Here is a 25,841-nt window from a genome sequence, read left to right as displayed (position 1 = left end):
TTTTTTTCCCTTCAATTTCCCTTTAGGGGTTCTGTACCTTGGGGAAGAATACACATAATCAATATTTTTAAAAACATGTTTTCTAAATGTTTCCCAGCATTCGGTTAAGCAGGCAGTTAAAGGGTTAAAAGCAAATGACTGAAAGTTCACAATTATAATTTTAGGACATGATTCAGTCACTCAAGTGGAACAATTTCATGATTGCAAGAACAATCTCAAATTTCTGACCAAAATTCATAATTTATCAGCTAAATTCTTAGCTACTTTTTATCAGTTTAACTCCATTGGTCTGCCAGTATTTAAATATTTATCAAAATAAGTGCAACATATTCTAAACTGTAGAATAGTGTTCAATTAGGCAGAAAAGAGGGTCAAAGGTAGTCACTTTCTTCTCTACGCTCAGGTGACTTTTTCTTTTTCAGACCACTCTACTTAAGCTGCTTTAGCATGCCGACTTTGCTGTCTCCTCTGGAAGGAAGTCCATCATCTCCTCTGTCTTCTGTTATTGATGCTGCTTCCTCCTGTTCTCCAGAGGGTCTTTTTGCTGCTCTGATGGCCTCAGGCAGTCCACGTGTTCTCATAGAAAGAGCCGTTGGGAAATCCCATATATAAATCACAGCAGACAGCTGCTAATCTCTTTGAAAAGACTGACGCTGCAGTGTGCTGGCTCACACTTTTTTTCCTTGGTAATGCTGGGGAAAAATACCAAACTTGTAATACTTATGTTTCCACTCAGGTAGTGCTCAAATCCAATGTCCACTTAATCTTTTTCATGTAGGTGCAAGTGTTGTTCCTTGTCGCTTTATTCTTGTAAAGTACTATAATCACTTAGATGAATCCATACTTCATTTCTGTTTCAGGGAGGGAAAAGCCTCCTTGGAGGGTGTAGTTGGTGCTTTTTGGAACACTGCAAAAATGCATTAAAGATAACAACAAAAAAGCAAAACAATTGATCAAAAAAGCAACATTACATTTTAGAGGCCAAAACAAAATTTCAGAAATTGTAATTCCAAAATAAAGAAACCAAATAAAAAGGAAACTTTTCAGTGTTTTCCAGAAATGGAAAACAAAATGTTAAATGATGAAACAAAATAAGAAAAGTTGGTATACGTTTGTTCACCTGTTAAACAGGAAGTTATTTACAGGGTTTGTCCACCGGGTGGTGGTTAATCTTTGTTCTCTAAAAGTTACAACAAATATCCAAAAAGTAAAAATAAAACATTATTATAGTCTATTCTCTAACAATTATCTTATGGGACTATAAGTTTAATTTCAAATTGGTGCAGTTGACGACAAAATTTATTTGCATCTTGGCTGCACATACTACGTGTGAACAACATGAATTTTCATCACTTTTTAAGCTGGTCACATGAAAATACACCCAAATGACATCAGTCTATTAAAAAAATAAATTTAAACAAAATTGTTTCGTAGAAATTGCTCAACCACAAATTACAATGCATTGTGGTCTTTATTCTCCAATACTACATGGTACAAGTGAGTATCAATGAAGAGTGGGTTTTCGCAGACTTCTGGGAAAACTTCTAGTGCACTCGGTTTTGGAATTGTATATTTGGACAGCACTACAAAATGGTGAACACACTATAGTGAAGGATTTCAGACAGGGGTTGTGTCTGCATTCCCCTCTATCACTATATAGTGCATTCAGCATTTTCTAGTGCTGTAATCTACTAATTCCGAAATCGAGTGCGCTAGAAATTTCAGAGAAGTCTCTGCGAAAAAATAGCGTGCATCATGCTCACTAGATTAGCGAATATAGACCACAATGCATTGCGGTCGAACAATTTTGAACAAAAAAAAAACGCGTTTGAATGTAATCTTTGAATAAACCATCGACATTTTCACCATCAGAACACAGTGGAATAATAAATAAATGTCGTGAAATGTTTGCATTTATTCGATTTTCACTTCGCGAAATCGGAGACGTCATATCCGGCGTTTAAAAAAAACTAAAAAGTAGTGAGCTTCGTGTCCGAATTACCTTTAAATTCCAGAGCATTACATAGTCCCGCACTATACAGATTTTTTTTTTTTTTATTAGTTGGGGGTTAGGGAGGGAATTTGGACACAACCATTGCTTTGTTTTCACATTATAGTACATGTTAAACGACGTCTTAATGGTGAAGCTTATATGTCCAAGCTTCCTTGAACACACCACTCCTATATCGCGTGCCTCCCTCCGCCCCTCCATCATTGACACCACACACTAGAAAAGTCTGGACAGTCGCGTTGACCGCAGATAGATGTTCATATGGTGAGTAATACCTTCTTATGCCAAGTAAACTCAATTACATGAAAATACAATAAAACAAATAAACTGGTAAAAATATATTTGAACCAACAAACTGTATTACAGGCATTGCAAACAACTTTAGTTGCTGGTTTGGTTGCAGGTGAAATTTCCTGTTAGCATTAGCATACCAGGATGAACGGAAGTTAAAGAAGCATTTTCCTACAGGCAGTTCAAATTTGATCAAATAGGTTTTTAATAATGTAGCCACAATAATTTATTTCCTCAAACAGTATATTTGTGGGCACAGATGACTGCTCTGTTCTTAGAATCCCTATCCTGGTTGTTAAATCTTCTATCCTTGCTAAAGTAATACTTTTAACCAAAAATGTTATTTTGTCATGGACATTTTTTGCTTTATTTTTTTCAGGACCAATGGGTAGAAACATCGATAAAAATAAGAGTGAAAAATGAAAAGGTCACAAAAGATCACAGATTAAGAAGCAGCAGACATCAGAGTCCACAGAGAGTTCTCCAAATCAAGGTATGTGTGTGAGAATGAAGGAACTGATGTTTCTAATGGACACAAAGTTCCATCTGAATACAATGACACAGTAATACTAATCTTGTTTTTCATCGACCATAACTGTAAAAAGTTTCTCTGTCGTATAATGGAAATATTGTTAAATGCTAAATAAACTCCGTCTAACTCTGTCCTGTCATAGTTGAATTCTCATTGCAGAAAAAAAAATGTAACAGAGAAATCTTCAGACATAAGATATTTCCCTTAAAAGACCTAAAATTTTCATTTCACTGCATCAGTTTTATTGAAAAAAATTCAACAAAATTTAAGTTGTACTCCCAATGAGCCACGTCTACATAGGAGGCGAGTATTTAACATAATAGAGGACCATCCAGTTAGTCAAATGTAAAAAGGACTCTATTTAATTTGTTAAATACTTCAAGCTGCCATAAGATTGTTTTTTTTTTTTTTTGCATGTGTTAATATTTTAGGTAACCATTTATAGCAGTTTAAGCCATATTTTTCAATACATGTATTGCAAAAACAATGCATTTGCAAGGTATTGTGCAGGTCTACTTATGGCACACTATAGAATACATTTTCTATGAACTATGGGTTATTTTTGCAAGCTCCTTTTCCTACCCGAAAGTAAGACACCTCGTTCTCTAGCTACGTTTCCATTGACTATGAAATTGCGCAAATTGGATTAGTGACAATAAATTCACCAAATGGAAACGCATCAAGTTATAAAAATCTTGTATTTGTCTGAACATTTTTTTGCGATTGACGAAGAGATGGTTTTGAGGCAAGTTGAAATTTACTTTTCATGCAACTGAAACATTTTTTTTTCTAAGTAACTCTTTTGCTATCCTATGCATTAAAAGTGGGGTCATTTGGACACCGCAAAACATTTTTTTTTAAAATCTTCACTGGTGTCAGTGACAGACTTTAGATCCTGTCCACCTTTAACATGGGACGGATCACGCATCAGTATAAGGGTCGGGACATCTGGACCCCATAAGATAGCACAAGGGTTAAGTGAGTTACGTGACCCAGTGAATTGTTGGATCTACAGCTCCTCTGTAAAACCACGATGCACAAACTCTCTTCATCTTTAGCTGTTCCCACCTGACTTGCTGCTCCATGGCCTGAATAAGATGCCGACGTCTCCTTTGATGGGTGAGTGCTAGTGCGGTGGCAGAAATTTTAATTTATCTGATGTAAAAGCAAAGCTACTGTTCTCATCCATCACCTTTTAATTTTTAGTTACTTATTGCTCAAGTTTGTTTATTCACATAATTATGATTTAATGGAAACTGTGTAATTTCAATATTGTTTTTTTCTTTTTTTTTTCCTTCAACATTAGCAGAATTTCAATATTCCCTTCACAGGGACTGGCTTTTGCTGCTTGTATTGCTGCCCATTTCATGACGTCATCCTAGTCAGCCTCGACAGCATGTCTGTCTGCATGTTGTCCCACCAAAACAAATGTCCAGGCTTTTACAAAGATGAATGTGGATATCAATCATAAAAAATGGAGGTGTTTTGTCCAGCTCTAAAGAGAAATTGGGTGTGTGATAGCCTGGGGGCAGACCCCACGTTCATACATGTAGACAGGGGGATCCTGTCGTTCTTGGGGTTGGAAGGGATTGTTGCTCAGAGATAGGGCTGCCACAATTAGTCGACTAATCGACTATTAAAATAGTTGACGACTATTTTAATAGTCGAATAGTTGTTACTTTATATTATATGGAGTCGGAGTGTAGTAAAGTTGAAAGTCATAATGGCATTCTGCTATTTTGGCATTTTTTAACCTCGCGCTCTCTTATGGGGTCCAGCTGACCCCACCCTTACATTAAGGTATTGGCCCTTCCATGAAAAAGGTGGACAAAGTGGACAAGACTTCATGTCTGTCATTGGACACCAATAATGATTGAAAATCATCAAGGCTATTGCAAAGTTACATGATGCGCTTCCACAAGCTAAATTTATGCAGGTGAGTCTAACGAATACTCTTTGGGAAACTTGGCACAGTTTTATCAATCACCGTATTTTTCCAAGTCATTATTTCTCACCAGTTGCGACTGTGAATACAAAAGAGCTCACATGAAATGCCTCTTTTTTTCTTTTTCTTTCTTTTTTAAACCGGGAGAGAATAGCAAGCTTTTAGTTAATCACTTGCTGCCATTAAATTCAAACATCTTAGTCAGTGTAATTTAGGGGGAGATGTCAGAGTTTGCAGCTAAAGTGCATTCATTTTGTCTGTACAGACTTGGGATGAAAGGAGGTCTGCCATCTTGATAAAAGGAGAAAGGAACTATTTTATATTTTAATAGAAGACAAATAAAAGAGATGTTTCGGCGTGTTAATCTGACATAATTTCTATATTAAGTTTTTGGTTTAGTTTGCTCTCTCTTACAGCAGTTTTTTGAGTTTGCAGATTCTAAGTAATTGTTTTTTAAAGCTCTGTATTATTGTTGGCGAGGTTTATTGCACTTTCACACGCTTGGTTAGTGAGGGCAGAATATTGATTACATCCTCAAAGGTTGTGGTCATCTCCTTGGCAGTTCAGCTATTATTACGTTAATAAGTCATTCCCCGGGTTGCCAGTGAGTGATAATCTTGTTTGTCCCTTGGAGAAATCAAAAGGTTTCTCACAAAGATGTGGCGAACTTTTGACCCCAATAAAATCGTCAGCTCTACTGCGAATCAAGCTTCTCCTTTAGTCATAAACACCCCATCTTAAGAGGTTTATAGCCACAGAGCAAAATGCCTCAGGTATGAGACTTTGAAGTAAAAAGGATACTTTTGACATCATGGGAAAATAAAAAGGCAAGAAATACCCTAGTATGTTACAGAATCCTTGTTGTATACCTACCTACTAATATCCAAAAACAGAAACGTCTATAAAAAAATCCACATTCGTATTTTTAGACCGGCATCAAACAGTATTTTTTTCAGACATTTTTCTGTGAACACTCAGTACTCCTTTTAAAAAAACATTCCTAGTCATGTGAGCTGTAGAGTTTGAGATGAACAGAGTTAAGGGTACCATTTATTGTATTTACATATAAAAATATGTATACTACACTCACGGCCACTTTATTAGGTACACCTCACTAGTACTGGGCTGGATCCCCTTTTTACCTACAGAAGTGCTTTAATCCTTGTTGGCATCGATTCAACAAGGTACTAGAAACATTCGTCAGAGAGTTTGGTCCATATTGACAGGATAGCATCACAGTTCCTGCAGATTCGTCGACTTATCCATGATGCCATATCCCAAAGGTGTTCTATTGGGTTTGACTGTGGAGGTCATTTAAGTCAAGTAGGTCATGTTCAAGAAACCAGTCTGAGATGATTCCAGCTTTGACATGGTGCCTTATCTTGCTGGAAGTAGCCTTCAGAAGATGGTACACTTTGGTCATGAAGGGAAGGACATGGTCAGTAACGATACTCCAGTAGGCTGTGGCATTGGAACCATGATCATTTGATACTAGGGGTGGCCGTGGTGCAGTGGTAGGGCGGTCGACTCCTGATCAGAAGTGAGCGGGTTCGGCTCCCGCCTTGCCCGCCCATGTGTCGAAGTGTCCTTGGGCAAGACATTGAACCCCGAATTGCCTCTGGTGGGAGGTTGGCGCCAGCAGCGGAGCCACCACTAGTGTGTGAATGTGTGTGTGAATGGGTCTGTGACTGTGAAGCGCTTTGGGCCCTCGAAGGAGGGTAGAAAGCGCTTTACAAGTATATGCCATCTACCATTTCCTAAGGGACCCAAAAACCATGTTTCCGCTGAGCAGTCCAGTATTGTTCGGTATTTTCAGTGTTTCCATTGTTAAATGGAGCTATTCAACAGTTCCGACCTGTACCCCTTGAGGGCTCCCCTCTGTTGTAGGTCCATAGAAAAATAGATGGTTGTAGGGCTGCCACGATTAGTCAATTTGTCTTTACTTTATATTATATGGAATCAGAGTGTATTAAAGTTAAAAGTTATCATGGCATTATACTAGCTTTTTTTTGGCTATTTTTTAGCATTTATTAAGGTTTTTAGACTATTTTGAAGTTTAGCTAATATTTCAGCTTCACACCAGCTGTTATGGCTAATTTAATATTTTTTTTTTAGGCTATTTTGGAGTTTGGCTAATATTTCAGCTGCATGTTAGCTGTTTTGGCTAACTAAGGCTTTTTAAAAGTTTTTTTAGGCTAATTTGGCATTTAACTAATATTTTAGTTGGCCATCATCTTCAGCATTTTCAGCTATCATCTTCAGCATCTTCAGCTATCAACACTAGCATCTTCAGCGGTCAAATTCAGCTTACAGAATTCACACCAGCATTATCACAGGTAATGCTACATATCTAGTTTTTAGTTAGTTTAAAGCTAATAATGGTTAAGATGTGTGCTTTACATCCAGTTTGCGCATGACCGATTAGTTGACTAATCGGAAAAATAATTTGATTAGTTGACTATTAAAATAATCGTTTGTGGCAGCACTAGATGATTGGGGTGAAGTCGCTGTTGCCCCCTGTTGATGGGCAGAAAGGGATGACAACATTAGAAAGCACCAGTATAGCGCAAAGCTAGTGATTCCGTTTTCTTCTTTACAGCGGTAATCTTCTTAACCCCCCACAATCTTCTTTCAAATAACAGTAAATTTCTGTTATACACGATGTACCAAAAGTAAAGCAAGAAAAAGAAATGCTGCTGGATGACCTCCATTGTTTTTGCTTTTCTAGTCTACGCATTACAATGACGCAATGACACGCTTGTGGTCTACACCACAAATGCGCCATGAAAACAAACCGCTCAGTGGAAGCGGAGCTTAATTAAGTGGAAACGCTCGCCAGAATTAACTTGTCTGTACTGTACTACTCCTGACGGAACTGGACCGCTCAGTGGAAACGAGCCTAAAGTGTGCAAAGAAAACGCTCTCCACACAAAGACACCACGAGCCTTAACCATTGACAAAAGGCTTTATGAATCCATGCTTTTATGTTTTTGAAGCCAAATTCTGACCCAACCATCTGAATGTGGCAGCAGAAATGGAGACTCGTCAGACTATGCGTTTTTCCAATCTTCTATCGTCCAATTTGTTTGAATTGTAGCCTCAGTTTCCTGTTTTTAGCTCATGGGAGTGGCACCTGGTGTGGTCTTCTGCTGCTGTAGCCCATCTGCCTAAACACAATGTGTGTTCATCGATGCAAACCTCGATTGTATCCAGTGGTTATTTGAGTTTCTGTTGCCTTTCTATTAGCTGGAACCAGTCTGGCCATTCTCCTCTGACCTCTGGCATCAAAAAGGCATTTCTGAACACAGAACTGATGCTCATTGGATATTTTCTCTTTTCCTGACCATTTTCTGTAAACCCTAGAAATGGTTGTGGGTGAAAATCCATGTAGATCAGCACTTTTTTAAATACTCAGTCCAGCTTGTCTGGCACCAGCAACCATGTCACGTTTAAAGTTTCGTCAACTTTCTTCCTCATTCCGATGCTCAGTTTGGTTGTCTAGACCACAAGCCAAAATGCATTGAGTTTCTGGCATGTGATTGGTCGTGAGAAATTTGCGTTAACCAGCAGGTGTGCCTAATAAAGTGGCCAGTGAGAGTACTTGGGATGATGGGTTGATCACGCTGTTTTTGGCCAGTTTTGATAACTTGCTATGCTCCAAAGATCTGAAAAACAGACATTGAATGCCACTAAGCCTCTATTGTAATCATGTTTATGTCTGTGCATTGACAAAGCAAGCTGCGGCATTGTTCGACGGTAAGCAGAGGAACTGCCGAAGAAGAAAAAAGGAATAATGAAAGGGTGAAGATTGTGTCCAGATTGAGAGAGTCGTCTGTGAGAACAGACTCAGAAGAAAAGCAGCCGCTCAGCAGTGGGATGGATCCTGACTACTAAAGAGGGGGAGAGAGAGAGAGAGGCTGAGAGAGCAAGAAATGGGGGAGTGGTGGGAGAGAGCGACAGGAGGAGAGAGAGCGAGAGGTTTCACACGGCAGAATATAAATCTGTATGTTAACGGGACTAAAGCTCGGGGGTCTCGAAGCGCTTTTTGGGGTGGTGCTGGTGGGGGTGGTCATGAAGCATCAAGAGGTGGTCTTCTCCGTTAACTGAGGATCTGTGCAAAAAAGGAAGTGGAACGTGTGGAATCTTGTGAACGCCGGTTGTCAAGCACAGTGGTGCGCTGGTCGGAGGTCTCTGACCCCCCCTCATTTTCATTTCTTGGAAGAAAAACGCTAAAGAGAGACGAGAGAAAAAGGGAAGGTAGCAGCGAGGGACCAGTGAGCCGCTTCTCTCTTTATTACCTTCATTCACAAAACCGTTGCATCCCATTATCACGGCGATGTAGAGGCATTCTCTCAGATTGGAGGAGGAATGGTCCCATTGACTGCTGGAGGCTTAGCACCTCTTTCTAAATGCTAACCCTTTTCATTGCAGTCCCCCTCCCTGTCATCTCTCGCCTTTTTTTCCTTTAAATTTGCTGTTTTTCTGAGTTCCTTCTGTTTTTCTTTCCAACTGTGTAATTAAATGAGTTTGGGATCGAAGGCTTTTTGCTCTGATACAAGTGGGTGTTTCTGTCATTGTGTTTTGGTGCGCGTCCACAAAGGACAGCTAAGCTGAGAGACAGCTTTGGAGATAATAGAACGGCAGACTAAAAGAGAAGGAGGGAGACCAGGGATTCATGTGCAAGCTGCAGACCAACGGCATGACATCTGCGATAAAACGAAAACTGTCACAGAGACTGACAACCATCTTAAAGTAGCCATCCAGTACAACATTACTACTTCTTTTGGGGAAAACAAGTCAGTTTGCCAAAGCGTCACTGTTGGCTGACTCCGCTGTTCTTGTTGCTAAGCAAAGCCTCCAACTTGAAGTTCTTGAGAAGACGGCACTGAGCATCACTCTACAGTCATGAAAGGAAGCTCTGAGGAAAGCATTGAGAGTGCCAGGCCCTCCAATCTGCAAGCTTTCGCCAATATATCTACCCTTCATGGCATGAGTCACATATTTGCCTATGGGCACATGACATTTCGTCGATTCCTCTGGACTCTGTCATTCCTGGGATCGTTAAGCTTACTGATGCTGGTCTGCATGGATCGGGTGGTATATTATCTAGAATACCCTCACGTCACCAAACTAGATGAAGTGGCAGCCACGAACCTGACTTTCCCAGCAGTTACTTTCTGCAATCTTAATGAATTCCGCTTCTCCAAAATCACCAGAAATGACCTCTATCACGTCGGGGAGCTCTTGGCCCTCCTCAATAACGACCACCAAATAGCCAACCCTCACTTAGCTGAGCCGGAAGTTCTGGCTGCACTAAAGGACAAGGCAAACTTCAACAACTTTAAACCCAAACTTTTCAACATGACTGATTTCTATAACCGGACAGGACATGACATCAATGACATGTTACTACAATGCACCTTTCGAGGAGAGGATTGCTACGCCATGAATTTCACCACAGTGAGTAGTAACTTCACACGTCTGGTGATCTTTGTCTTTCGAGAGTCTCTTGTTTTATTTCAGGTTCAGATGAGCTTGAATGTAGTTTTCATTCAAAGCAGATGTTTATCCTCATTTCCATGCTAATTTTAACCACAGCTGGTGTTTTATGTCATTCCAAGGTATTGCAAATTCCCCAAAAAATCTGTCCGCTGTTGTTTTATATCTGCAGAAGTGTTGACTGCAAGTCTGGCATCAAAATTGTGATGAAAGTCGATTTTTAAGCAGAACTGCTGTCAGAATTCACTCAGTGATCTCTCAGCACATCTTGGTATGATGAAGAGGGAACACATTTTGTGAGCTGTGTACAAATCGCTGCATCTTTGAGAGAAACTTTCACGGTCAGGCAGGAATACAGTTTTAAAAAGGCATATTTACTCTTGTTTTGTATAATCTTGAGGCTCATCACAGTTTGTATTTTGACTTAAAATAAATTATTCTTAAAAAAAATGCTTACAAAGTGTTTTGGTTGAATAAATGCTTCCTGTGCTTGCACGCAAAACAATTCAATCCCCTAGCAGCTTGAATGAAGTCCATCACAGCCAAAGCCATAATATTACCTCCAACACATTACCAAGGTGCTCTCTGCTGTGAAGAAAAGACTCTGCACCTGGAGAGGATGATGAGAAATCTAAGGGTATTGTGGTGCTTTGTTTGTTGTGGCTTTGGGAGATCGTCTCTTGGATGATGTTGATTGTTGTGACTGCACTTGTTCTGGCGCTGTTGGAAGTAAAGAGTTTTTCTGCGTTGTTCCAAAGTATTCACTTCATATTATAAGGACCAGTTCACAGCTAAAGTTGTCTCAAAGCATGACACAAAAGGTAAAAAATATGAACCTAAGCTTTGTTGTTTTGTTTAATTGCTTTAACTTCTAAACTTCAGATATTTATAATTCAAGTCAGTCCAGAACATTCCAAATTGATTTAAATTTAGAATGACCATTGACTTCCTGTGGGGGAGGGGACTGTGTAGCCCCTCCCCCACAAGACGCACCTGCTGGCTCCAAGAAGCCAAAATCCCATTGACTTCTATAGAGAAATAAACATGTTTTATCTGTCAGAATAGCCATTCTTGGTCCCTTTTGTGACATTTGCTACAAATTATTTCCATATTTTTTCTGTAGTTTAAGTTGTTCAAGTTACAAAACTGAGCAATCCAGTGCCTATGTAAAAGTATGTGATGCCCGCTGGCCCCCCATGTAGAAAGTTCAAAAAGTTTGACAGATTTCATGTAGCCTGCTTTGGGTGTGGGCTTTCAACAAGCTCACAACTGATTGATGATTGTGGTCACCACAGAAATGGTGACTCAGATCAGTCACTGCTTATTGAAATTGTCTGGTTCCAACATGGCTGCATACGGAAAAAATGGCGACTACATTGACCTCATCTGGTTGTAGCCAAAAGTAAGCCATTTTCAATGGGTGAAGTCACTTTGATTCAGTCTAGTTCTTTCATACAGTCAATTTTCAGACCTATTCAAACTAAGTCATTTGTACCATGCTGGAGAATGGTTGGCCTTCAAAAGTATGTTTTTTATAGCTGTCTGTTGTGTGCTTGGGCTCACTTAAAGTCCCATCTATTATAAAATCCTTACCAGTGGTCTTTTAATTATGATGACACTGTTTTTAGCCAAAATCAAGAAGTTTGTCTTATTCTAAGACATTTTCTGCAGAGCAGCAGAAGCTCATTAGAAATTCATCTTTTGACATGTGGGTGGGGCTGTTGGATCAGCTGTTAGCACTTTGTTTACACTCTCTCTTGCTAGCTTATAGCACCTCACAAGTCCAAGCTAATGTTAGCATAGCAAAAAAAACAAACAAAAAACCAGCAAGCAATATCAGATCTATTCAGCCGTACAGTTTTGAGCCACATGGTAGCTCAGACGAGGAAAATAAAGATGTTAATGGATCTGTCTACAAGTGGATGCATCAGAATTGTAGCATAGGAGGAGGGTTTGGGCCGCCCCTTGCAGCTCCATCACAAACTTGAGCTTTTTCAAACCACAGGTTTTCATCTGCCTCTGACCTAACACGATTTGAATAAGAAAATAATCAAACGCAGATCTATTCTTAAATTATTTTAAATGTATTCTCCATTATGAGAAAACAAGAACATACTAAAAACACAAAATGTAATTGGAGTGGGTCTTTGTGCAAACTGTACCACGGCTGTCTGTTGACTGTGGTCTGGTATGGATCTTGGGAGAATGCTTAGGGTACTAGGATATGAATCTATGCAGATGACAGTTGTTGCTGTGTCAATTGCAAAAGCAAAAACTATGATCTAAAACATATTTTCTGGCTGACTTTTTTTTTTTTTCCCCCCTGCATGAACTTGCATATAGTCTTCTTTGGTGGTGGACGGTAACTCAATGAAAAAAGCACTATCTACTGTATGGGGTGTGTGAAACCTGAATCATAGTGGGCAATGTGAGCGCTGGACAAGGAGAGACTTGAATTGTTGGTGCCATGTGGAAAGTTTCCTAGATCTGAAAAATTAGCAAATCGCATCAATTCTGATAATTAGAAAAGGCCATACCTTACCGGATCCCAGCAGAACATTTAATCCTGATGAGATAATCAATGCAGGTTCACTTCATTAAGTAATAATGGGGCAGATCAATGACTTCTAACAATATGGAGACACTTGAACACAGTATAATTTATGATGAGAGAAAGCAGAGAAACGATTTCATGCATGAAATAAAACAAACTCAGCTTGTGTGTGTGCATAAATTATAAAGACCCAGTCCCCACTGGCACACTTAAATACTGCATCAAGGTTTAAAAAGTTAAAAGCTTTTAACTATCTGATTTAATGTTCCCTTTAAAGATCTGAATGCTCCTAAGAATTCTACTGTTCTCGAAATAATTTGCCTCCAAAGATTGCTCCTTACACAGATGCTCTGTAACTTTCCTTATTTGGTTAATTAAAAATGTGAAAACAGTGTAATTCTGCTTCAAATATTTTTAGATTAAGTGCCTCTCTTTTCATGGTTTCATCCAAAATAACTCAGTTTTGTTGAAAAACAGAGCTCTAATATAGTGAACTTGCTAAAAAAAACCTGTTTATTCTGATTCACCAAACTCTTTAATCTTTCATGATCAAGTATTTGATTTTTGAGTCAAAGAAAAGGTCTGTAGTTATAAGATACTATATTGGATTTCAGTTAATTCGTGTCTTGTTAATTTGTGATGCTAAAATTGCAAATTGGAAGTGGCTTAATTTAGCATTCATGCTTGTTTCAAAGCAGCACTCAAGTGTCTTGATAAACAAAAATCATTCATGGAAAGCTAATTGCTGTTGTACTGCTAGCTAAGCATTTTAAATGAGCTGAACATAAAAAAAAAAAAAAAAAAATTTGTCCTTGCTGCTTGTGGTCTTCCTGTTGAGCAAATATTCAAAAATTAAGTTGTGGTCTAAATGTACAGAGTGATATTAGTGCCACCACATTGTGAATAAAAATCAGTTTCGAGATCAAATTCCTAAATTGCAAACAAAGGTGGAATCCAAATTCTTCCCCTCCCCTACGGCTTCCCCCTATCCTACATTCAACTCTCCAAGCGGAGAGTTATGGAAAAACAATGAATTCCTTCCCTAAATAGTTCCCTATATTTATTAATTCATCATCTTGGCCGCTTTTTCCCTTTCGGGGTCACCAGGGTGCCGGAGCCTAACCCGGCTACTGATGGGCGAAGGCGGGGTTCACCCAGGACAGGCCGCCAGTCTGTCGCAGGGCCAGTTCCCCTTTATATTGACTATATAATGCGTTTGCCATTTCTAGTTCTGTCCGGAGCTACAATTCCAAAATTGAGTGCACTAGACATTTTCCAGAGGTTTTTGCGAAAAACTTGTGTGTACCGATGCTCTCTACATTAGCGAATAAAGACCACAATACATTGCAGTCAAAAAATGTTTAAAAAAAAAACGTGTTTAAATGTCATTTTTTAATAAACCATCCATATTTTAAACACCAGAACTCGGTGGATTTACAAATAGACGTCGTAAAATGTTCGTATTAATTTGATTTTCACTTCGTGAATTTGGTGACGTCATATTCGACGTTTAGAAAAACAAACGAAAAGTAATGAGCATGGTGTCTGTATTGCTTTTAAAATCCAGGGCACTACAGTATATAGTCCTGCACTATGTAGTTTTTTAGTAGTTGGGGATTGGGGGGGGAATTCGGATATAGTCAGTTTTAATGTCTTAATATTAGGTGTGTTTGAGATTCTAGCTGCGCAGATCGCCTGGATTGTGGTGCATGTTGGTTAGTTTTGTTGTACTGACGTCAAATGTGCGCCGTCACAAAGTATCGCGAGAGAGGGGCGGGTTCAAGGCGCCTTCTTAAGCCAGCGCAGCCAGAAAATAGGAACTGCGCTGGCTGTAGGCCACCTTGAGGACTACAAAACAATGCACTGTGGGAAACTGTCCACACAGTTCTTGTAGTTCGGTGTAAAATAACTGGCGCTAAATGAAGGAAATCTGTGTATTTTTTCTTTTTCTGGAAGGCAGTGAATCACTGATGAAAAAATAATCAAGATTTCAAATAATCTGTGGTTATATTTGTTATTGTTGCCTCTAAAACTTAACTTTAATTTTATTCATTTATTTGGGACAGTGCACATGCAATGAATCCTGCGGCAATTTTTTTTTAACTGTTTTACACTTAAAGATGTTAAATAATATAAAATACCCAACAGCACAAATCATACTAGGAGGAGTGGCATGTTAACTTTCAGTGAATGTTAAAGACAACCCCTGACTCCTTGATCTCGTACAGTCTCGTCGTTCACCTTCATCTCGGGCGCCTTTCCCCGCCCCCTCCAGCAGCAGCTTAGTCTCGCCGACGATGCAGGCGAGGCGCTGGGGGATCTCAAACACACCTATTTGGAGACTCGATGACATCATCACTAGTTGCCGGTCAGTTACGTTAGCGCTGAGCTGCTAGCGCTCAGAGATACATAACAACATTGGTTTTATAACTTTAAACAAAACAAAAAGTCATTACTTACATTTAAATGTAAATCCACTTTCATTTCCAGGCTTTTGACACCATTTCACTCTGCTCTGCTGGTTTGTTTTATTGTTTTAGCTCTGCTTTTATCTTGTGTTTTTATGCCTTTATGCCACTTGTTTATACTTTTTATCTTTAATTCTTTTTTATATTTTAGCTGTTGTTTTTATTTTTCGAACTTTTAATATAATGCGCCTTGTTTGACCAAGGTCATTTAAAGGCACTATAAATTAAATTAAATAAACTCCTGTGCTTCATTGCACACCCACCTGTATGAGTTAATTTCTCCTAGTGTTCTGCGTCGCGCTGCTCCGCGGAGGGATCTGCATCCCTGCGGCGAGGGTTAGCCTTTGGAAAAAAACGATTGTGGACATCTCAGCCCCTTCAAATGCCCCTACAACTGGAGGGGAACGGAGAAGCCGTAGAGGTAGGGGACGAATTCAGATTCACCCAAAATGTTCAGTTTTAAAAATATATCTTTCAAATTGTAAATAAAAGAACAAAATGTTTGCTTTCAGTTTTTTTTTTTATTGAGATGAAAGACATCTGAAACCTTTTGTCTTGCAAATGCAAAAACATTTTTTGAAAGCAAAAAAAATATTTTTGAGAGCAAATATTTAATATTTTGAATTGCAAATTATGCCGTTTTAGTCTTAAACATTTACATTTTTTTTTATGGCAATTTCGGACATTTTGATCTCAAAACGGTAACTTTTGCTCGCAATATGTTGGCACAAACATTACCAGATATAAATGAGCCTTTATTCATTTTTGACATCAGGATTGGCTGAGTTAGATGGCGCAAAACCTCTTTAAATAAGCTTTTTGTGGTTAGAAATGTTCTTTAGGACTGCGATAACCTATTTATCAGAATTTTTTTTAATTCAATTTATTTCAGTAATTGACCTCAAATGGGCTCACATTTGCATTCATATCTGCTCCACTAGAGAAAACACAAACTACACTGTTTTTATAAACATTTAGATTAAAAAAAAGCATCTAATGTACTGTAGAGGCTGGTATTTGATTATGCTAATACAGTTATGCTTAAATTTTGCTTACTCCTTGTTTTAGGGAGTTTTTTTTGGGGGGGGGGGGTTAATATTTTTTGGAAGGCCACACTAAGAAATATTTACGATTTGAAAGGAGAGCGGAGCTTTAACCTTGAATAAACGGAGAGAATCCATTAAGTGTGGTTTATAATGCAAACACAGCTTTCAAATGTTTTGCATTGTAATGGATGGAAGGACAGAGATAAAGTGCTACTTTGAATTTCAAATGCCAATAACCACTTAAAACCCTTTAATGATAGTACCGGCCCTAAATTACGAGTTTTAGGAAAATGTCTGGTTCTTCTTTATTTGTTTTCAGAGCTTCTTAGTGTCACCAGATGAACTTTAGTTTTAGCAATTGAAATGTTTCAAAACAACAGTTATGGTATTTGGTGTTGTACTGGCTATCAGGATGAACGACTCCTTTCTTTAGGATTTAAGACTATGATTTAAATAAGGTGTTAGCTTGGTGTTGAAATTTTTTTTTGTAATAAAAGCCATTAAAATGATTTATATATAGGTATATATATATATATAATAAAAGACTGTTAAAGTAGACATGTATTTTGGAGGGTGACAAATGCAGAAATTTGACAAATTAACTCTAAGAAACAAAAATAAAAACAGGAAATTAATTTCAAAATGCCACATATAATTCTAGTTTTGATTAAAAAATAAATAAAGAATCAGAAAAGTACAACCGGACAGTTTTCTCTACATCCATCGGCTTTGAAGGTGCAACATTTCATAGTCCAGCATCACTATCAGTTTCCCCCAGCAGAGATCATCAGAAAATGAGCTATTACCGTCATTCCTAAATTGTACAGCATCTCCTTCTGTGTTACTGCCAGGCTGACTTCCTGAATGGTCACTTCTGCTAAAAGCTCGCCAAGTGACACTCATGTGACTCTTCACCCTCCTCATCTACCACAGGTGTGTTGTTATCTCTACCTCTATGGGGAATTACATCCTCACAGCTGCATCACTTAACTAACATATTTTCATCTTTTGTGATAATGATTCAACTGAACACGTGTTCCCTAAGGATCACAGGAAATGATTACGAGTGTATTTTCTTTTAATAAAAAATATATTTTAATCCAGAATAAGATTAAGACATTCTACCCATGATCATTTATGAAATTGTACTTTTTTAAAAAAAATCTGAACAGAGGAAGTTTTGGGATTCAATTCATTATTAGTCGTATTTGAAGTGCCTTATGGGAAGTTACCAAGAGAGACAATAATTAAAGACTCACCCCAATAAAGGTCCTATTTATATTTTTTTTCCTTGACTTGTAGCATTTTTTTTTTTACGATGGAGGACCTATATAAAATAATTTAGGAGATTAAATCTGCATTTCAGTATTTCTTTAGTAGGCCTGGGTATCGGTTATAATTTCCAGAAATGATTCGATTCTCAAGAGCCTGAATTGATTCAATTCAGATTTTTTTTTTCACATCAGTAATATTCCTTAGTAAAATCTAGTTAAATCAGGAGATGAAAATTTATGTAGAGAAAATAGAATTACTCAGATTTGTGTATGCGTAATTCTTACTATGCACCCAAAACCACATTTATGCACAAATCAGATTTAAGGTTGTTTCAAGTTGTGTGGAAATGATCTGTTTAAATGCTGCTAGAATTTTGGGTCATCGGAGTAGCGGCTTTGAACTTAGATCGTGAATAATATCTTGTGAAAGTTTGGCTTTTTCCCACTTTTTCAAACAGATATGCCCGATAATTAAAATAAAAATGCCAAATATGCATTTTTAAAACACTCACCACTGAAGTTTGTCTATTTCTTAATTTCCTCATTTGAGCTGGCGTCTCACTGTAAATTGTACAGCTGTGTACTCTATACTGCTTGCCATGTTTTTATGTTAACGTTAGCTTGGACTTGTGAGGTGCTATAAGCTAGCAGGAGAGAGTGTAAACAAAGGGTTGATGGGAAATTTCCAATAATTATAGGTCTTACAAAGCAACTTTTTTATTTTAGTCAAAAACTGCATAGTCATAATTAAAAGCCCACTGGGAAAAATGCAGTTCGAGTGGGACTTCAAAGGGTATCTATGGGACTTTTGTGACACTGAAAAGGGACTATAAATTGTTCCTTGGTGAATGACAGACAGCTGATCCTGATGAAGATTTTGGATTGTTATCCGAGGGCAGGAATGAAGTTCTTTTCTCTGAAATCTTGACGGCTCATGATGACAAATCCCTGGTGGCCTTGCTAGTTCTTCCAGAAAAATCAGCATTCATCATCATGCTGCTGAAGTTCCGTCTCGGAGATGACATCCGTCTCTCATCCCGATGACGGCGGGGGGCTGAGGGGATGAAACATGGTCACAGAAGAGCCAACGGAGAGTAGACATCTACAATGAGCTGACAAAAGATTTTATGCAGAGAAGTTCAGCATTTGAAAGCTCATTTATTTCTTTAAAAGTGACTGATATGGAGCCAGACACTTTATTTTTCAGACCCTGATTTTGTTGACATACCGGTATGCATACTTTGTGTATAGTTGAAGCTTGTCTGTTTGTGGAAAAAAAAAGTGGTGCATTAAAAACTTGTTGATTCAGTTTGGAGCAGCCTGACAAGAGATGAATTTATAAAGAGCCATGCAGTTCAACTGTAACAGTTCAAAGTGACTGGTAACTATGATTTTAAATAGTTTCATCCTAATTCTCCATTAAATAATTATTAAAAATGGCTTATCCTTTGAAAACATTTGTTTACAGTTTAAGTAAATGTTTTTATGGATGTTTAGAAGAATGTTACTTGTGTACGTGAACATTTGTCTGATACTCATTTATGTCCTCAGTGTACTAATACTTTCATGGCCATTTTTATATTTATAGCTGTTCTCACAACTGCCCTTATGGGTGAATACTGGGTGTCTAGGGACAAAAAATGTACAAACCTTTATGGGGAACACATAAAATATCAATATTGTAGACTCCTGGGTGAACCTGTTGAGCGAAAATAGTCGTGCACATTTTTTTTCTACAGGCATGCTGTGGGCGACATGTCATAATGAACACTTAAACAACAAGTAAGGGGAAGTAGGTGAGACACAGGTGTGTTGTACATTGTTTTTCGCTCCATGGGGACTTGAGCATTGCGTACACACCCTTTTGTGCAGCATTTGCGCATGATCAGTAAGGGTCAAACATCCGCACTTGACGACGCCGTCACCCGGACATCATAAATGCATGGAAGTACATTGAATACACTAAAACTACATTTTTAAAACTTTACAAAAGTAACTTTTTAACATAAAAAGTAAAAGTAAACGGGGAGAAACAATACTCCAGAATAAATCGACTTAGATAAATTTCAACATTTTACTCTCCATAAAAATATATTTTGTCAAAATTATACAAGTTAAACTTAAAAAAAAAACTTGCCATGCCTTGACTTTAACACATGTGGCCTCTCCTGATTTTTAAGTGTCTAGAACATGGGTGCCCAAAATGGGTCCCGCAGGCCACATTTGGCCCACCAAAGATGATCCTTTAGCCCTCCAACTTGTGTCTGCGGAGTGCTTAGTTAAAACCCCCTTACCCGTTTCCCATTGATTTCTATGGTATTCCAAAACTAAACGGCGTTATATACTTTCGGCCACCGCGTGGCTCTGTTAGACCCCCCCCCTCCAAGTGAGTCATTCCTGGGTTTTTTTTTTTGGTGTTAGAAATTCCCAAGAGCCTTTACGCTCACTTTCGATGCTTTTAGCTGTCTTTCTTATCTACCCAAGAGGGAGCCACAACGGCAAAGGGATAAAATCCAAAGACCAGCTCCACATTTCTCGTTAAGATCCCAGTTTACTGTTTTCACAAGAGGAAAGTCTGTTTTAGCTTGCTTCTTTTTTCAATAAAAAATGGCCAGTGAGGCTTTGCTGTTAAAAGTTTCAAAGAAAAATGTTATTTACTTTTTGTTCTTACTAATGTGTGTTACCTTAATGGTGGACGTTTTGACATCGAACCGATATCAATAATCTCAAATCATGCCAATATTGGCAGATACTCATAATGGCACCGATATGTTGCCTATCTCTAGCAGCCACACAGGTCAACCCCTGAATGAATGCATGGGACTAAGGCTAAAATACTACATGAGGTGGTTTAGTGGCCTTTAGTGATGTCAAATTACCAAAAAAGCCAGAGTTTTTACCCAAATTATAGTTGAATGTTGGAGTTTATGTAAACATCACGTTCTCTAAACGCCAGCAGTTCTGCTCCCGGCCAACTGGCCTCGAACAGGCTATAGTAGGTATAGAAAAAGGATGAATAGATGGATTACAAACCCCCACAAAATTGAATCATTTCATTGTGTGATGGAGTGAAAGAAGATGTAAAAACTTCAAGGTTGTATGACAGTTACCTAAGGAATTTGGACGTGTCCTCGGCAGTGACAGTGATTTGTACAAGTGTATAAAGGTCTACATGAAGGACTGTCGGCTGAAAAGCTTCTGTAGGTGTTCACACCGATGGAGATGTGGGGACTGAGGACAGCTTGGCATGCAGAACAGAAGGGCAGACATAAAGGCGCATAGCAACAACACTGCTTCAGGAAGCCTTATGTTGAGCGAGCAAGAAGCAACACCTCGCTAAGTTGGGCTCCATAAAGATTTTGCGGGGGGTAACATATCCAACTGCTGTAGCAGCTAATGACTAAATGTGTTTGTTTTGCAAGTGGAAGGAGCTTGTGGAGCAAAACTATTTTCAGAGTTGCACAAAGTAGTCTTTAAATCTACATCGTTAAACCTTCCTGGATTTTAGGGAAAATAAAAGCGAAGCATCTTGACTGGGCTTTGTTGCTGCTACTTCTGCAGCTGATTCAGAACATAAAGACATTGATGTAATCAGAACAGGAAAAAAGACTCCTCTGTGCACAAACTCTTAGGGTCCGATTAGGAAAACATTGAAAGAAAACGCAATTCTGCATTTAATAGATAAGGTGACGTTTGTTTAAAAAGAGAATTTGGCATTTACATCCAATTTCCTTGATGTCTTTGCTGGAAAATAAGCAATTTTTAACCGTTAGGAGTCAGAGGTAAATTTAAGTTCTGATTCCTCAAGTGAGAAGTAGACATGTTGGGAATTACAGCTTTGATGGGAAAACATCAATCACAGCAAATTTATCAAGCGTGCTCTTTAGAGCATAGTCACTGAAGAAATATATGTTGGCCCCAAATAGATATATTTTGTCCAACAAGCCACCTGTCAGCTTATGCGGTGATAGATTTATGGTGATGTAGTCTAATAGGATTTACAGTGAGCGGCGTGCAGGAACCGCTGCCTGAAAATGAAGTTGGTGCAGAACGTGCAGCTGCAGTGAGATCACTGGTCTGACAAGAGCGCCATCACCTCAAGTCTAAATCCTCACTTTTAAATCGCTCTGCCCTCAAAGTGACTATTTATGAATCAATCCTTCAATTCATAGTTTGGAGACTTCATAGCTTTTAGAGGAAAGTTAAAAATAATGAAGTAAGGCGACATCTGTGTGGCTTTCGGATTTTAGAGTCATGCACTCGTATAGGGATTTTTGTGCTTACCAGATCTGTGGAGGGTCGTAGAGAGGAGCGGCGGCATGTTAAAGGCTGTATTGGGAAGTATTTTAAAAGAATAATGTAATACATATGCACTTATTTCCCACACTCTTACGGGTAGATATGGGCTGTCTACGGGAGAAAAATTGTCAAATTTCCTCAAGGTCCACAGGTGGTCCGCATGCTGCAGGTGACAGGTTGAGGTGAACAATTATTGTTCAACAATATTATGTGCTATTCCCCACAACAGAAACAGAAAATGCGGGTTTGTGTTTAATGATAAACTCTTTGTGCTGCCGACAGACAGACGGCTGCAGCGGCTGCTAACTGCTAAATGCTAGCTCCGCGGTTCAACTCCTTAGGACCCGAGCTGTCCTTTGATGTGCCTGTTTGATTTATCTGACGAAATTTTAAAAAAATTAACTACAGGGGTAATAAAACTGAAAATGTGATGTCTCAAGAGCTTAAAAAGAATTAGATAATCTTAAAAAAAAGGTAAACCAAAAAAAAAAAAAAAAAAAAAAAACGAATTAATGGTTTTAATGATATCAGATGGTCATGAACACTTATCAAATCCGGACTAAAACAAAGTTATCATTCATTTTTAAGAATTTTAAATGAGGACAGGAATCATATTTGGTTAAAAATGTACAAGATATTAAAGCTAAAGTCACTAAACTTTCTTACATGATTGTCACTTGTATAACAAGAAAATTTTTTTTTTTCCTAGTTTATATTTGCTCTATTTTTACTTGTTTATTAATGCTACTTCACAGAATCTTTTGATTCTGGTAACAGTTTATGCAATTAATGCAATTCCAGTGGATTCTGAAGCGAAGAAAATCAGTAGTGAAGGAGTTATGTAAAGTGTAAAGTGTTGCAGACCTTTGAAAATAAAAAAAACAGTGTAGAACCTTCTCAGGGTTTGTTGTTAAATGATCCAAACCAATAATGATTAGGTTTTTCCTGAAAGTAACCAAAAAAATGGACAAAAAACAAACTTGTTTAAAGTGACAAACACCTTCTCTTTCTGTCAAAATCTTTGTTTTTATCAGTTTTGTTGACTCTGATCTCCTGTTCTAAATAAAAGTATAAAGGATGATGATTTAATACATAGTTTTAATTTATTACATCCAGTAAATAGACACAACTGTTCAAATACATTATATAAAAAATTAAGAATCATGGTTCAATGTGTGAATCAAATCGAATCTGATCGCCACCCAAGTAACGATCCACAGCCCAAACAACAATTGTTGTGAACAACACAAAAGTGTAAAGCAGGTAAGATGGAAGCGCCTTGTTTCTTTCTTTTCTCTACGAGTTCACAGAACGATCTGCAACCTTCAGGTTTGCCAATTTTTTGCCTGCATTTCCTGTGAGGCATAACCATTTCTAAAAGCAAACATTTGATGTGATGATTTGAAAAAATGTTACTGTAAAAAAAAAAAAAAAAAAGCCTCATTGAGTTTGAAGCCGTCCAACAGTTTGAGCCAAACATCTGAAATTCCCAACAGTTGGGTGGGAGGTGGTGGGAGGCATGAACACCTGCGAGCACAGGGATTTACTTTGTTACCCAAAAATAGCCGCATTCATCACTGTTCGTCTTGTGGAGTGAAGTTGCAGCCAGCCTCGTTACTTTTCTTGCAGCATAAGGTGTTGCCTGCTAATGTGACACTTCTGTTCCATAAGTTGAGCCTTCAAGGCAGCGTTTCGTCTTTGGGATGAGTTCTTTCATTAAAAGTCACACACCTTGTAAGCTTCATGGTAGGATATAAAACACTAGAGGCAGGCTGGTTGCACACATACACAAATAAACACACACACAAGGCAGTATAGCCACCCACCAGAAACCATTACATCACTGCAGGTAAATTACAGCAGCCCTGGGAACATTGTGACCGTAGCCTGAACCACCATTGGAAAGTAATGCGCGCTACATTGTTCTTGCAGAAGCACAGCATTGAAAATCAAAGGGCAAGTGTAATTAATTAGTATGAATAAGTGCATATATTTTCCAGTTTAGCGTAGCATGGTGTCCACATATCAGTCAAACATCTCTGCAATTCAACAAGGAAGTCATTTGTAATATTAGCTGTGGAGGAAAAAAAAAAACGGCAACACATTGATGCAGCATAGAAATCATCCATCAGCTAGCATGATAATCTTCTGGGCAGCAGGCCAACTCTTCTTATTAATTGTACAGAGCTTCCTCTCTGGTCTGGGCGGAGATATTTTTGGTATGCAAAGAGATGTGTGGCAAAAGAGATCTTCTGAGGATGACAGTGAACACCACCAGCTCCTGATTTCAAGGAACTGATAAAAGTGTTTGATCATAATTGTAAATTTATATAACCTTATCATTGTTCCTTTTTTTTCTTTTCTTTCCAAAGTTCTTACATAATAGCCCATAAAGAGCCGTGCGAGACGGCATACTGTGCAAAAATCCACAATCAAGATCCAGGTCAATGTTGAAACTTAATCACTCCTCCGTCGGGGTTTGCTCCACCTCTTAATACAAATCCATCTATAACATTTAGAGCAATCCTGCCAACAGACAAATAACCAATTGCTTTTACCAGATAAGTTCCTTGGAAGGCGTAATTAATTTCTCCCCGAAGGCTTAAGCGATATTGATTTATGTACAGTGGCAAGTTTTTCACTTAACCTTTTGTCTGTGCCTGTGTGGATCAGTCATAAATACTTAGATTCTGGCAAGACTGGTAAATATATTTTTATACGACTGATGTTCTATCATCTGGCAAACCTCTTGTTTGGTTTGCTAAAAGGTTTTACATAAATAGAAGCATAAATGGAAAAGTTGAGCTGTCGAGATTTACTATATTTTAAGTTACACTTTGACTGGCAAGATATTCTTTGAATTCTAAAGCACTGAAAAATGTTAATTAAAAACTAAAATATTCTTAGATGTGAATTAGAAAATATTTTATAGACAATGTCACTGGCATGGTGTAATTCCAGGGCATCTCTGTCATTAGTCATACATACCAAAAATCATTAATAGAAACTAACAATTTGTTCTTCTGGGATTACAAAAACATTATTAAATTGGGTAAAAACAACTCGCAGTGTCCAATAGCACCTTATCTTAGAAAAAATGTGTTTTTTAATCTGATATCAAATGACCTTTTTGACTATTTGCTCAAGAAATATATATAAACATGAGTATAACTCATTTTAAATTGCACATAAGATAATTCAGTATTTTTACTTAATGTAGTAATGTAATCAAAAATATTTTTTACATTTAAAATACAGTTCAGGAACCAAAACAAATATTTATTTTGTTGTTGTTTTGCTTTGCTGTTCTTTTTTTAGCTTCTTATGTATCCTTCTATAAATCCAGTATAAAAACTCAGAACATTTATGTCAAACTGATCCTATTTTCTTGACCATCAACAACATTTTTGTCTTAACGCTGTAAGCAGATGGATTTTTGGCAGAAAGATAGGGAAGTAAATAATATGCAAAAGACAGATGGTTATTGCGCAGACCTATTGTTTTTTTTTTTTGTTTTTGTCAATTGTTTTTTTCTCTGTTAAAGTCTCCAATCATCTTTTAATGTATTTTTTAAGCATTGTCAGTGGTCTTTTAATTACAATTATGCCTATTTTTTAACCTAAATCAAAAACCTTTTAGGACATAGTTTCTGTAGAGCGGCAGATGTCGGAAATTTCGGTACGGTAAGAAGTGGTACGGTTCAGTCCAGTTAATTCTGTTGAGTATTTCCACTCAATGAAGCCTCACTTCCACTGAGCCGTTTGCTTTTACGGTGCATGCGTGGTGTAGACCGCTAGAGAGCCGCTAGCTCACCCTGTATCCCACTCTTGCCAAGGATGACAAGGAATGTTTGCAGTTCCAGCGGTGATCAACTTAAAGTGAATGAAAAACAAGATCAGAAATTTGATGAACTAGCAAGTAA

General features: G+C 38.0%; 1 protein-coding gene and 1 long non-coding RNA gene across 3 annotated transcripts in view; both read left to right on the top strand.

Annotated features, from left to right (window-relative positions):
- The first annotated feature begins 2,257 nt into the window (after positions 1-2,257).
- LOC118599943 lies at positions 2,258-4,112 on the top strand. The gene is made up of 3 exons (XR_004949483.1): positions 2,258-2,275; positions 2,682-2,795; positions 3,893-4,112. It is a non-coding gene; the product is annotated as an uncharacterized LOC118599943 (long non-coding RNA).
- Positions 4,113-8,487: 4,375 nt separating this feature from the next.
- Positions 8,488-25,841, top strand: part of asic1c (acid-sensing (proton-gated) ion channel 1c) — a 147,544-nt gene continuing 130,190 nt past the window's right edge. Inside the window, exon 1 of one of the 2 annotated variants that reach the window (XM_024273907.2) lies at positions 8,488-10,239. In XM_024273907.2, the coding sequence (XP_024129675.1) occupies positions 9,685-10,239 (555 nt within the window). In that variant the 5' untranslated portion in view covers positions 8,488-9,684. The remainder of the gene's footprint in view (positions 10,240-25,841) is intronic. The other variant, XM_024273906.2, reaches the window with a different exon arrangement.

The sequence above is a fragment of the Oryzias melastigma genome, linkage group LG17 (assembly GCF_002922805.2).
Source record: "Oryzias melastigma strain HK-1 linkage group LG17, ASM292280v2, whole genome shotgun sequence".
Taxonomy (NCBI): Eukaryota; Metazoa; Chordata; class Actinopteri; order Beloniformes; family Adrianichthyidae; genus Oryzias; species Oryzias melastigma.
The sequence above is the reverse complement of the archived record's forward strand: the minus strand, read 5'-3'. Positions and strand labels throughout refer to the sequence as shown.